A 14,590-nucleotide genomic window follows, 5' to 3' on the forward strand; every position below is an offset into this window, starting at 1 on the left:
TTTGACTTGAAGAGTTGCAGGCTCATCTGTAATTGTAATAATTTGTCAAAATTGTTTACAGGTCTTAGAGTAGTAAAACGGTAACAGTGGTTAGCAGTATGCTCAAAAAGGAGAAGCTGGATGGAGTTCTTTCCTTGTTTCTTGTTTGTTTGTTTGTTTGTCAATGCTGCACTGTAAGAATAAAGTTTAGTCACAGTCTCGGTGGACAGCAGTGTAAAACTGTCTGGTTTTAATAAAGATATCATCAGCCTACATATTATAAAAGCAATTCACTATATTTATAGGTCTTAAAAATATTAATCCACTGATACTAGGTTGACAGATGGACAAGTAGACAGGCAATATTTTATGGTAACCTAAATAAAAGAATTGTGATTTTTATGATATAGATTAACATGTGGCTTTGGTGTTAAATCCGGGTTCTATTGCTTAGTAATTGAATGACCTTAGGTAAATTTCCTGATCTCTCTAAACTCTAGTTTTCTTTACAATCTTCCTTCCTTTCTTCTTAGAGATTTTGGGGCACTTAAGTGACAAGAATGTACAATACAACTTAACACAGTGTTTGACACTCCAAAAATACTTATATAGAGAAGGAGGAGAGATCTTAAGCAAAGATACAGTCAATAAGATTTCATTACATTTCTTAATTGGGCTGTCATAATGATTTTGATATTTCAGGTGAGAACATATTACCCTTAAAGCTTGGTATCTTTATTTAGGTGACATTTGGTGAAAGGGTAACTGAATTACACCTTGGACTGTGTCGTCTAGTTCTGTGACTTGCATCTCTGGGAATAAATGAAACACCTTCCTTCTGTGTACTAATGAAAACATCATAAGATGATATTAGTCTTCTCAATAGCACATTTATCACTAAATACAATTTTTCTACTTGAATAAGAGACCTTTGCATACAATTAAGCAAGAAAATATTTCTTTCGTGGTATGCCTGTATACCTACGGAGATCAGAGGTCCAAGTCGTGTGTATTCCTTAATTGTATTGCTTATACCTTATATTTTGGAGACAGCGTCTCCCAGTGAAGCTGGAGCTCCTAGATTCAACTAGATGGACAATCCAGGCAAGCCATGAGATACCCCTTTTCCTGCTTTCCAGCACTGAGTTTACAGGTGTGCATCACTGTGCCTAGCTTTTCCAAACTCAGGTCCTCCTTTGTAGATTTATTTGTTTGTTCATTTGATTTGTTTTTTAACGACAAGGAAAAACTAAGCCACATGAGAGATAGAACAAAATCAGTATTGCACATTTCGGATCTATTCCATCCTCACAAGTCCATTTTTTTCCACCCTTTGGCAAAATTATAAGCCACAGAAATACACCGAGAGCATTCCCTAAAGCTGTTATGTTAGTGAATGGCATGTGCTTTGTCAAGGTCGTAAGACCGTCTGTTCATTTTTTTTTTTTTTTTTTTTTGGTTTTTCAAGACAGAGTTTCTCTGTAGCTTTTGGTGCCTCTCCCGGAACTAGCTCTTGTAGACCAGGCTGGCCTCGAACTCCCAGAGATCCGCCTGCCTCTGCCTCCCAAGTGCTGGGATTAAAGGTGTACACCACCACCGCCCGGCTGTTCATTTTTATATAAAGAAAATAACATGAGAAGATGTCATATCGGCCATAAGACCAGACTGCCGGAGTTTCTAGAGAGTAGACTTGTTATGGCTCAACATGTGCAGATGTTCAAATCCAATGAAGTGAAGGAACTTGATGAGAGATTATTTTTTATCATCTTCCACTTCTGACACCTTCATCAAAGCTACCATCATCATCCTTTACCTAGAACTTGTCACTAGCCACCTCTTCTCTTTTCTTGATGACCTCCACTTGCCATACAGTGACCAGAAAGACCAGGTCATTCCTTTACTGACAAATGCCATTGTGCCCAGAAAACTCCCACAGTGTCCTAGAAGCTAGCTTCCCCCCAAAACTACTCTTCCCTTTCCGGACTGTGTTCCTCATCTTTGTAGGACACCAGCTCAGTCCCCTTGAAGTTTTATGTTAGCTGTTTCTTCCACCCAGTAAACCCCTCCCCACTACAGAGTTCCCATGGGAAACTTCTGATATTCAGATTAAATTTAAGTTCCAGCTCATCTCTTCACATATGCCTCTCCTGACCAAGGACTGCAAGGGTGTGTGAGTTTGTACATGTATGTGCATACATGCATGTGTGCATGTGTGTATTTTGAGACAGGGTTTCTCTGTGTAGCTCTGGCTGCCCTGAAACTCACTCTGCAAATCAGACTGGCCTTGCACTCACAGAGATCAAACTGCCTCTGCTTCTTAAGTGCTGATGTGGTAAATATGTATTTTTAATGAGTATATTTTCAGTTTGAAGATATAAAACATTCATAAATGTACTTAGGATATATTTGAGAAAAATTTACAATGTATACTAATACTAATAAAAATATTTAAATTCCTTTCATCTCAATTAGCATTGCTTAGTACTTTCCTGCATAGGCTGTCCTTTCCAGGTGCAGCTTAGCCTCATCCTGTAACCTGTTTTAATGAAATTGTGACCTTTGCATGGAAAACATCAATCTCCAGGAAGAGATAGGTACACCCTGTCCAATAGTCTTAACCAAGTAGAACAAAATGTAAGACTTCTACAGTCCATCTACAAAGAGTGTTCCAAACCTTAATTCTTCAGACTAATGGGAAACAGATAAAATGTGCTGTTTTTAAATACAGAGGTATCAGGAATGAACATGTAGGTCAGTTGTAGAGCATTTACCTAATATACAAAAACCCTAAGTTCAACCCCAAAAACCACTAAAGACACAAAAAGTAATGAACTAATTTGAATACTCAGAAATAAATCTCCAAGTACCTAAAAAAAACTCGTGAATCAGAATAGATATTCCTGGGTCACAGCTATCCTCCCAGGTGAATGCAAAGGTATAGTTCTTAGATGTGATCAAGGTTACCTCACATAATTGAACAGGTTTAGCTTTTGCGTCAACGATACACAGCCTAGCAAGGGTATTCTGACTCTGCTTAATTGCTGCATTTACATGTGTCAGGACCTTCTGTGGAGGCAACAGCTCCCTTGAATTTACAGGAAGTGGTCATGTGCCTATGTGTTAAATCTCTTAGGAAGTACAAACATACCACCTGCTTAGAACCTTTTACAGAAATAGAATCTATTTTTGTTTTGACAGGCATCTATGTGAGGCTAATTATAATGTTGAGATAATTTCCATGATATAATACTCAATATAAAGAACAAAATCCATTATCATCTATCTAGTTTCTGTTAGTTTCCCCTGTGAGACTCTTTAAGAAAAAGGAAATTCCACTTATTTTTTTTTTCCTGAGTAGCTGATATTATCTCTCTGACAAATACTGTTTCTTCTTGCCTCTTTCAGCACTTTTGTGTAATGGAAAATTTCACAAACATTTGCAAGAGATCTTTGTGCCCTTGGTTGTCCGCTACGTGGACCTGATGGAGTCTGCCATCGCCCAGTCGATCCACAGAGGTTTTGAGCAGGAGACATGGCAGCCTGTCAAGTAGGTACTCCGGTGTCCATAGCACACCGGTCCTGGTCTTGACCTTATGACTTTACCTTCAGCCGTCTGTGGTTATTGCTTATGGTGCCCCCTTCCCACGTTGTTTGTTTCTTTACAGGAATATCGCCAACAGTCTTCCCAATGTAGCTCTTCCAAAAGTTCCAAGTCTGCCTCTTAATCTTCCACAGATTCCTAGCTTTTCTACTCCTCCGTGGATGGCTTCTTTATATGAGTCCACGTGTGTATCCCTCACTTACTTCCTGGTGTTGTGTTAGCTAGTGCATGGCCTGGGCTGTCTTCCGTGCAGATGTGTTCAGAGTGCATGGCGTTGATCATTGTTGGTTGAGGAGTACTGTCTTTGGCTTTATGCATTTGAGTGTTTTAAGCTATTACGCTGACCTTAGCATATTGATGATAAGTGATAGAGGTTGAAAGAAAGAAAGCACACTGGTTTTATGTTGTTCGTGTCTATTCTGTGTGGCAGATTCATTTTTTTTTTTTTTAAATCCCAAGTTGTAGAATCTCTCCTAAGTAGTCCAACCCTGAATTTCCTGTGTTGATAATTGTGGTAAATTCAAGGATGCTTGCGTTCAGCTTTCTTACTGCCCACATCCTTGACTTTGTACATGAAGAAAGTCATCAAAAAAGGGTTTCAATGACATCAGATTGAGTGGTTTTTATCTTAGTGTTAACAACAAAGAAGCAAAATTAGACCTTGCAGGGAAATAAGTGCTCCCAATACCAGGATGTTCTTCTGCCATTCCTTTCCTGATTAAATTGAAAAACTTGCAATGTTAAGGTATTCATGATACCTTTAAAAGCCACATTTTTATTTACTCCATCCTGTGGCTAGCCCAAGAGTTATTATGGGAAAGGCCTCTAAAAATGAATAGGTTTCACCTTAACCCTTAACTTGTGAATCATAAATCTTTCTTAGGCTCACTTTCCTTTGTTTGAAAATGGTTGATTCCTGATTTATAGATAGTTTGGTGGGGGAAAAGCAGAAACACTGTATAAAAGTGTCTGGCACATACTAAGCTTTTTATAATTACTGCTATTGGAACATGCTAGGTGTCTAAGAAATGGTAATTACTTCTCTGTATTATTGTCCCATCGTTATTATTTACAGTTTTCCTCTTTTGGAAAGTCAGAGCCTTATAGCAACCTAATGAAGGTATACACTTAGTTTACAGCTGTAAAAAGACAGTACATCTTTTGCCCATGATATCATACTAATTTAGTTAGCACAACTATAAGACAAAAATTACAGAGAATCTATCCATGTGTTCAGAATTTGCTGTGTTCTAGACACAGTGCCAAGTTCTTTATCTCATTTTATCATTATAACAACTCTGTAAGGTAAGTGTCACTATCTCCATTTTGCAATTTAAAAACTGTCATTCCCGAGTAAATTAACAAGAGAAAAAAAGCTATAATTGATAGGCAAATTGTAAATGATAGGCAAAAATTTGAACCCACACTCGTTGGCCCTCTAAACCCTTCACACGCTTCACTTTTTATTCTGCTTCAACAGAACAGACTGCTCAAAAACTTAACTTTCTCTGTACCCACCACCCACCATCAAATCTATTCGATCTTGTATATATCCAATCAGGAAAACAAAGAGAAAGAGACCAAGAAAGAGAGCAATAGCCTGTGAAAGAGCTTAGTGTTTCCAGTCTAGTAATGGTGTTTAACTTGGGAAAATGCTACTAAGGTGTTGCCCCTCAGATGGCAGTGGCTACCTCATTGGAGTACTTAACTCCAAGACCAACATGTCCATTATAGTCCTCGATAATGACAAAAGCCTTGAACCTGGTCCTCTGTGGCCCGAGTCTGCTTTTGCACTGGCATGATCGTTAGAACCTCATCCTTCGGGGATGTTCCTAGGAAAAATTCAATGTGGTGGTCCAGCTTGGTGATGAGATCCACTCCTTGTCTTCATCTTTACCTCCATGAGCCTCGCAGCCTTGACCATGACCTCAACCTCTATAGTGACCAGGAATCCTCCACAGAAGCTGCCATATCCTCCTAATCCTGGGTCCCGGGTCCAGCTGCACCAGCATCATCTGCCATTTGTTGCTTTGCCAGAGAAGAAGGCTCCCAATGATTTTAAAAAAGAAAGATCCAGATGATCCCTTCCTGTCTCTCTCTCTCTAGATAGAGTCATTATTTGGGAAGGGGTGGCAGTACAGATGATTGTCATTAGCCCTGCAGATAAATGTCACTGAGCTAAATTTCTACTGACTTAGAGAATTTATCAGCATCCATTATTCACATTTGAGTTCTTTAATCTGTAAGTAATATTTTTAGGACTAGGTCACTGATTAGAAATGATCTTAAATGCAAAGTCTCTGAATAAATTGCAGGTTATCTGTATCAAATCCAGAGAAAACCTATTTATATTTTTTCATCTATTTAATTATAACAGACACTTATTAGACCAATTAAATTTCCAGTTCAAAACATTGATTGTCTCTAATTTTAACTTAGCATTAAGCAGAAGAAAACCACATTCATGTTCGGGTAGAATTCACATTTTGTGTAAAAAAAAATAATAGAATTATATTGACTATGAGATCTTGTTTTGTTTTGATGATAATTTTTGTTGGTAGTATGTTGCGAAAGCATGCACATTTCTAAAGTTACAGCCCTCCAAAATTTATAAGCCAGCTTTGCCTCTTGCCAAGTACCTCAGATATAAGCACAGATCTTCTAACTATACCCACTGGATACATGAGGGGAGATTGCCTGCCCTGTTGTTGTTCTCATGTCTTTCTTGTACATGTGATCCGTGTGAAGAGGGCACTGTCTTACACATTCTTCACGGCAGTGTCAGTGCAGCCTTGTCAGGAATTTACTGATGCTGCGTGCGGCACACATTAAGGTGCAGAGACAATCAGTCAGGAAAATTTGGTGTGTGCTATTCAGTTTTGTCATGATTGGTCCCCTGAGAACTTCACTCCGAAGACAACTTGGCTAGACCAGGAGATCCTGAGAAATTCCTGGCAGAATGGATAGAAATAGCAACTTAAATTGGAGATAGAGCTGAAACACTGAGGCCAGGGTGCAGGGCAGAAACCAAGCTTTTAATTGGCCAGGGCAAGGGTGACTTTTCTAAAGCTCGCTAATTAAGTTATATTTAGCTAAACATTGTGGTCATTTAAAATAATTTGTTTTAAAGTCTCCAGTGTGCCCTTGTAATAAATGAGTTTTATTTCTTGCATTTTGTTTTTCAAAGTAAGAATATAAATTTAGTGTAATAAATGTGAAGCAGTTATTAGGACACTGAGAACAAATAAATCAGACCTTGCTCAGAGTATTTTTTTTTCTTTTTACTTCTGCTTTGCTCTGATTTCACAATTGAGTCTCAATATGTTCTAATGTAGGAGTATTTTACTTTCAAACATCTGTCATCCTATCAACTGGATACTTGGCTCATGGAAAGTAGTGATGGTATCACTTGCTCAAATAACATACAAACTCTGCTGCAGATTACCTTCATACATGGTGTGAAAATACCATTTCCTAGAGTAGTTTTCTCACTGTGGTGAATGTTGGCTAAGTCATGCATAAAGACGGGAAATGCATGATTTTGCTCTAACTTTAGAGCACCTGAAATACCATTTCTGTGTTATACCATTTCTGTAATGTTAGATTTTAGCCATAATCTAAAAGCAGCACAAAGCAATTCAAACTAAAAGCAAAGGTTTTCCTTCCTTCCTAACCTATTATCTCCTGTGTGCTCCATTCTTGTAGATAGAAGCCACAGTGACGACAGAGGTGTAGGTACATGGATGGCAGTAAGGTATTAATAGGTGTGAGCATTCAAGTTTTCTTGCACAAAACACTTTTCCAAATCTAGAAGAGAAGATAATTTTATGTATTCATCATTATTTTAGAAATTGGTAAAGAATGCTTAAAATATCTGTCCTATGCACAGCTTTATTTTTATTTTGTTTTGTTGAGACAGGGTTTCTCTGTGTAACAATCCTAGCTCTCTTGGAACTAGCTCTTAAGACCAGGCTGGCCTCGAACTCATAGAGATTCATCTGCCTCTGCCTCTGCCTCTGTCTCCTAATGTCTTGTGCCCCCATTTCCCAGCTACACGGCTTGACTTCTTATCTTTTGTCTTTGTACCCAGTTTTGTCCCCTTTGCAAAAACTCACTATTGCATCTATTTCTCTCATGTTCTTTTGGCCTTACCCCGTTAAGAAGTTGAAAGGAGGACTTAGAACGCCAACCCAAGAGAAGCCTGGCTCATGAGAGATTGTATGTGGTCTGTTCTTCACTGATGACAATAGCACAGAAAGGAAAATCAGCGGATGGGTGGTCCATGTTGTTGTTAATGCTGCAAGTTCATAGTGCTCTTCGCTCTTCCTCTTTCTTCTAGCAATGGCTCAGCAACATCTGAAGACCTGTTCTGGAAACTTGATGCACTGCAAATGTTTGTCTATGACCTGCATTGGCCAGAACAAGAATTTGCCCACCACTTAGAGCAGAGACTTAAACTTATGGCCAGTGATATGATAGAGGCCTGTGTCAAAAGGTAGATGTGTGTTTCAAGTTGCTGCTTGGTATGCTAGTACCCATCATGCCACAGTTTACCAAATACCCATTATTAATTACCACAGGGGAGAAATGATTATGAACCACTGTTTCAAAATGTCCTGGATATTGCATTCTCTGACCTTAATTCTGAGAATCCATGTCATTGATGAACTCAGTCTGACGATACTGTTTTTCAGGTCTCCCACCCATTTCTCTCATCAGTAGCACCTACACCATATTAATCACATCAACCATGTGTGTCTCTCTGGGAGTACTGTGATTTATATTCCCAAAATAGCATCTCCTCAGACATCCAGAAACAGTCTACTGAGTTCTTATGCCTTATGTATTGTGTCTGTGCACGGTGAAAGTGGCCAGATAAGCTCAAAATACAGTTAGCACCATCCCCGTTCCGAGGTTACTCACTGCTTTCTGGAATTCGCCAGTTACATCAGATGATGTAGCAGTATGCATTCCTCGGCACTTAACCAGAAATAACTCAAAGACTTCAGAGTCTTGCAAATATCCTTTTATTTGTAAACAGTTCTTGCAATGTTAGCATAGCATGCTAATAAGTCAAACATCTCCTGTTCTTCTACTTATGATGTGTTTACTTGTGTCTTTGATTTGGCGGGAGGGGGGTGCACATGAGTAACACTCAAATATTAGTTGGAACAACTGAATACCCCTACCAAGTATCTAAACACATTGAGCCAAGAAAGTCTAGTTCTTAGAGTAATGTGAATGCCCGCCTAAGACAAGACTGTGATTTGGATTATTTAATTTTTAAAACTCACTCAGCTGTGAGTTTCAAGTCTTAAATCTGTGGGTCAGACTATAGTGATGCTGGGGTCTTTAACAAAAGTCTATCTAAATTACCTGTTCACAAGTTTTTTACCTGTAACTTCAGGCATTTAAGAGACAATTTTAATGACATAAAAGGATTGTCGTTTTCTGTGGTTTGTTAGTTTTCCAGCTTTCCAGACTGGTACCTTTTTGTTTCATTCTGCATCAACACACAGGATGTCTTCTGCTTAAATGCAAAAAGAACATGTAGTTTTTATACTTGGATATTAACTTAGGCACTAAGTAAAATTGCCATTAAATGTGATACATTAGATATAACCAAAATCTTCATTTGGATGTCTGCATTGCCTTGAATGGCTGCGTAAACTAGCACTCAAAATACCAGCTGGTGAAGAACACAAACTCTGTTCTTCTATAGAAACATCACAGTCTAAGCCTTTTTGAGAAACCTGCATAGAACAGCCCAGCTGGTCCCAATCCCCTACTCCCTAGCTCCAACATGCTACTTACTCTGTTTCTGCTTGTCTTATATTATCAGCTTGTAGAATTGATTTCACTTTTACAAATGGGTAGGATGTATGTCGGGATCTCTTACTCTAATTCATGTTTTAATAACTAGAACAAGAGCTGCGTTTGAACTCAAGCTGCAAAAGGCAAACAAAACCACCGACTTGCGCATCCCAGCTTCCGTGTGCACAATGTTTAATGTATTAGTGGATGCTAAAAAGCAAAGCACCAAGCTTTGTGCCCTGGATGGAGGACAAGAGGTAAGTCCTAGGGGATAGTAGTGTGACAGGGAGGATCCTCTGCTCTGGACAGCCTCTCCTTTTGTTGATAAGCCTACTGAAACTTCCCAAGTGGTCTTTAATTTCCCGTATACCATTTTGGTGTTGATGATTTACATAAACATTGCTTGTTGCAAGCAAATAAGAAAGCTAAAATTATGCCTAGTTTGTTTATACAAATTTAGAAGACTCAAGAGTTTGCATCCATAAAAGCAAGGCACAAAAATGATTGCATATGGAAAACTTTATTTATACAGAAGTTTCCTTTTTTAAGGATCAAGTAGACACTAGTTTTTAATGGGCCGAGTTTGCTCCGTGGGTAAAGGTCTCCGAACTTGCCACCAAACCCAGTGACCTCAGTTTCATCCTTGGGACCCACGCAGTGGGACTTAAATTGCTACAAATTGTACTTTGTCCTCTACACAATGCCAATAACCCACCCCACCTCTACCTCCATAAACATGCACGCAGAATAAATTAAAATGCAGTTTAAATTTCAATAAACATACTAGTTCTCGCTAATAAAAATTTCATTATTTCACTTTTAAGGTTTGTTTGTTTGTTTATTTTAAACTCAAAACTGCAACATCATCTTACCTCATGATTTGTTTTTGTTGAAAGTGTTGATTGGGTAAAAATGGATCCGTATTTGTAGATTTGTGTGTTTACATTTTTACATTGACATTTTGTGTCCTTTCCTATTGTCATTACTTTTTTCATCGTTTCTTTGTTCTTCCCCATGTTCTCCTTCATCATTACCTCATTTTTCCTCCATCACATGATCCAGTTTAGGAGCCAATGGGTAAGTCTCCTGTTTTGTTTCAGTTTGGTTTGGAGTTTTCTACATTCATGGGTGGGGGAGAGTGTTGTTTGTTTTTAGAAAAGCCTATCTTCCATTTTAGAATTATGTACTCTTTGTTTTCATCTTTTTCAAATTAAAATAATATTCTATTTTCAAGTTTTTTAAGACTTCTAGTGTATCTACAAAATTAACAGCATGTGGGGGCTGGAGAGATGGCTCAGAGGTTAAGAGCACTGGCTGCTCTTCCAGGTCCTCAGTTCAATTCCCAGCAACCACATGGTGGCTCACAATCATCTGTACTGAGATCTGGCACCCTCTTCTGGCATGCGGGCACACATCGAGGCAGAATGTTGTATACATAATAAATAAATCTTTTTAAAAAAAATTAACAGCATGTAAATGCTTATACTTTAAAAGATGTCAGCCGGGTGATGGTGGCGCATGCCTTTAATCCCAGCACTCGAGAGGCAGAGGCAGGCGGATCTCTGTGAGTTCAAGACCAGCCTGGTCTACAGAGTAGTTTCAGGACAGGCTCCAAAGCCACAGAGAAACCCTGTCTCGAAAAACCAAAAAAAAAAATAAATAAATAAAAATAAAGAAATAAAAGATGTCAGACAGGAACGTTTTCTCTCGGGCTATAGAATCTACAAGCTATTCTTACATTTTGAAAAGATAAAATTACTTAAGGCCAAGTGAATTCAGCATCCTTTAAACCAAAGTCCAAATAAATATGCAGGGAGAGTGACTTATTATTTTCAAGTATGTAGATACAGTTTATACTTTCTGTAGAATATAGAGTTGGAGCTTTAGGTGACCATGAAGCCTATGTCAGGGTAACTCCTAAGTACTGGTATCAGGGGGCTACACCCATGTGCAAGGTCACTTCATATGGAAGAATAAAAATGTGGATTTCAATAACCCTCAATAACCTGGGATATAAGTATCAGCCTCCACTGATAGGGAGGAATTAGTCTGCACCATGAGACCCATCCTAACCCCTAAAAGATTGCCCTAAAGTCGTACCTGACCTTTGGAGGTTAAGGCCCTCGAATTTTCATGTGTACATGATTGACCAGATTGCATTATTAGCTATTTGGATTTCATTTATAGCCATGTATATATGCTCATATTTTTCTGTGTTCAATTTAAGGAGAAAATATATTTCTAATACCTCATACAGTCATAGAAATATATAAGTAACTGATCTGCCAGTGTTACAGAATGTTCAGTAGTTATTGTCTGATCACACACAACGTGATTTATTGCTTCTTATTATCTAAACGAGTAAGCCGCTGGCATGGATGCTAATGACGTCTAATCACCTCTTCATATTTTTCGACACCCAGATATAAGCCTCTGCTGTCAATCTGAGAATATTATCTTAAGTGGCTTCATATGCTCATTGTTCTCTCATCTAGATTATGGAATCATTTCCCACAAATACTGAACGAATATATTAGTTCTAATATGTACACAGTACCTACAATGTACCAGGCTCTTGTTAAATGTGTGTTGAACAATGAACAGGCTGACGTATTATCACTGCTCTAAAATTCTTCCCCTGCAAGAAATGATTCATTCTAGTATTTAAAAAAGAAGTAGCCACTGCATACACCAACAACAAGCCAAGTGATTCATTACATTAAGAAGTGAGTCGTGTTGAAGAGTAATCTGCTACTGTTCATTAGGTCTGCACCTGTACCTTCTCACCAGACACAATTAGTTCCCTACAACTTTCACACAATTAATGTAGTTCAAAATGTGCAGGTGTAAAACCTATTAGCAACCCTGAAAAGTGGTAAGCAAGTACAAAAGAAAAGGATTGTAATATTGCTTTTAATCTCCAATACATACACTTACAGAATTGTTCAGTTCCTCCCTCTGTCTGCCTCCCTGTCTCTCTGTTTCTTTCTGTGTGTCTGTCTTTCTGTCTCTGTCTCTCTCTGTCTCTCTGTCTATGTCTCCCTCTGCCTCTCTCTGTCTCTTCTCTTTCTCTGTCTCTCTCTGCCTCTATCTCTCTCCCCTCTGCCAGGTTTTGAAATTGTTCCAGAGAGAAACAGAGTTGTTAACAAAACTAGATTAATGGACAGTTCAGAAACATGTAAAACATGTACTATGAATGAAGCAGAAATGAAGCTAACTCACTGAACTCTGGTAATTTGTTATGAATATATTGTCATTGACGAAATTAAAAATCCCTCCACTCCTGGCCACACCAAAGACCTGCCTGTGTCCCCAGATTGCAATTCTATTTTCTTTTGTGATACGTGATGATGCAAAGGTGCTCTCTGAGGCCCAGAATAGGGGTTAATGAAGTGATTAGTGACTGAATGGTCTACTCACGTGACAGGTGTTTATAATGAGTCAGCAGACTTAGGCCAGTCCCGCAGGACCAATGTTGAGATCATGAAACCACCACATTGTCTTAAATCCTTAGTATCCATTACTATAGAAAAGCAGATGACTACCTATGCTGTAGACCTCCATCTACCCTCTGAGCTACTGCACCCTGGTCCTGATGGAGGAAGGTCATTGGTTAAAAAAAAAAAGAAACTGCTTGGCGGTCATAGGTTAGAACATAGGTGGGTGGAGTAAACAGAACAGAATGCTGGGAGGAAGAGGAAGTGAGCTCAGACTCGATAGCTCTGCTCTCTGGAGCAGATGCAATGAAGCTCCGACCCAGGATGGACATAGGCTAGATTCTTCCCAGTAAGCGCACTTTGGGGTGCTACACACATCATTAGAAATGGGCTAGTCCAGGTGCGAGAGTTAGCCCAGAAGAGGTTATATATCATGGGCCAAGCAGTGTTTAAAAGAATACAGTTTGTGTGTTGTTATTTCAGGGCATAAGCTAGCCAGGCGACCAGGAGCTGGGGCGGCAGGAACACAGCCCACAGCTCCCACTACATGGTCCCATTGACTAAGAATGAAGAAGTGAGAATGTGAACAAATCAGTGAGTAGCTCAGGTGAACCAGTGGTCCTACTTGGACAGGATTAGTTATTAGTTAAAGGGGAGTTTTCCCATTCCCAGAAGAAGCAGACCAATCCTACTAAAATGCAACCCCAAACAAGGGCCAAAGTCTAGGCTGCACTGGCGTTTGGTCAGTCTCAGTTTCCAAAATATTTGCATGTGAACAGTCCAGTGAAATGATGCTATCCAACTGAGTGGAGCAATGCCAGGATTTTAAATGTGCCTGAGCTGTGAAGCAAGGATTTCTAAATTATTGCCCAAATGTAAATTGAGATTCAGTCTCAGAAGAAGAAAGATATAACCTGTTTGCTTTTGAGGGCACTCTGCCAACACTCTGGTACTTAGAACTAGCAGTTTGACTTGAAATAGTCCAATAAGAATAATTTTAGGGGGCTGGAGAGATGGCTCAGAGGTTAAGAGCATTGCCTGCTCTTCCAAAGTTCCTGAGTTCAGTCCCCAGCAACCACATGGTGACTCACAACTGTCTGTAATGGGGTCTGGTGCCCTCTTCTGACCTGCAGGCATACACACAGACAGAATATTGTATACATAATAAATAAATAAACATTTAAAAAAGAATATTTTTAAATAAATGTAAATGTTTTTACAAGAATTTACAAAGGTTTTGAAGCTGGGGAGATGGCTTAATCAGCAAAGTGCTTGCTATATGAGCATAAGGACCTGAATTCAGTCCCTTGAAGCCACCTGCAAATGCTTGGGATGCAGGATTGCACTCTGAGATCATGGAGGCAGAAACAGAAGGACCCCTGGGATGTGTTGGTTTACATGTCTAGCCAAATTGGAAATCCCCCAGACCATTGAAAGACCCTGTATCAACAAACAAGATAAACAACTGCCAAAGAATGGCCCAAGGTTGACCTCTAACTTGCATGTATATACACACCCATACACACATGTGCACACACATATCACACACATACACACACACATCATTTATAAAAGTTTTTGTAGTCAGGGACAAAAACTTTCTAAATTTTTATCAACGATGTTATTTGTTCATTGAAGTGGAAAACAATGTGTTGGTTTTAGCTTAGGCAATAAAGATAGCTTTAGAGAAGAATTCTGTTTGTTGTTCTCTTGTGATTTAGAGTGTTACCTTTTATCTTGGGAAGCCACCAGGTCTATT

At 39.0% G+C, this 14,590-nt stretch overlaps 1 protein-coding gene across 8 annotated transcripts in view; it reads left to right on the forward strand.

Annotated features, from left to right (window-relative positions):
* The window catches only part of Cadps2 (calcium dependent secretion activator 2), a 529,236-nt gene that overhangs the window by 461,122 nt on the left and 53,524 nt on the right, over positions 1 to 14,590 (forward strand). For 2 of the 8 annotated variants that reach the window (XM_057791365.1, XM_057791386.1), the window contains 5 exons: positions 3,385 to 3,526; positions 3,645 to 3,764; positions 7,920 to 8,075; positions 9,504 to 9,651; positions 10,457 to 10,471. In XM_057791365.1, the coding sequence (XP_057647348.1) occupies positions 3,385 to 3,526; positions 3,645 to 3,764; positions 7,920 to 8,075; positions 9,504 to 9,651; positions 10,457 to 10,471 (581 nt within the window). The remainder of the gene's footprint in view (positions 1 to 3,384; positions 3,527 to 3,644; positions 3,765 to 7,919; positions 8,076 to 9,503; positions 9,652 to 10,456; positions 10,472 to 14,590) is intronic. The other 6 variants (XM_057791395.1, XM_057791414.1, XM_057791433.1 and 3 more) reach the window with 3 other exon arrangements.

This window comes from Chionomys nivalis, chromosome 1 (genome assembly GCF_950005125.1).
Source record: "Chionomys nivalis chromosome 1, mChiNiv1.1, whole genome shotgun sequence".
Lineage (NCBI taxonomy): Eukaryota > Metazoa > Chordata > Mammalia > Rodentia > Cricetidae > Chionomys > Chionomys nivalis.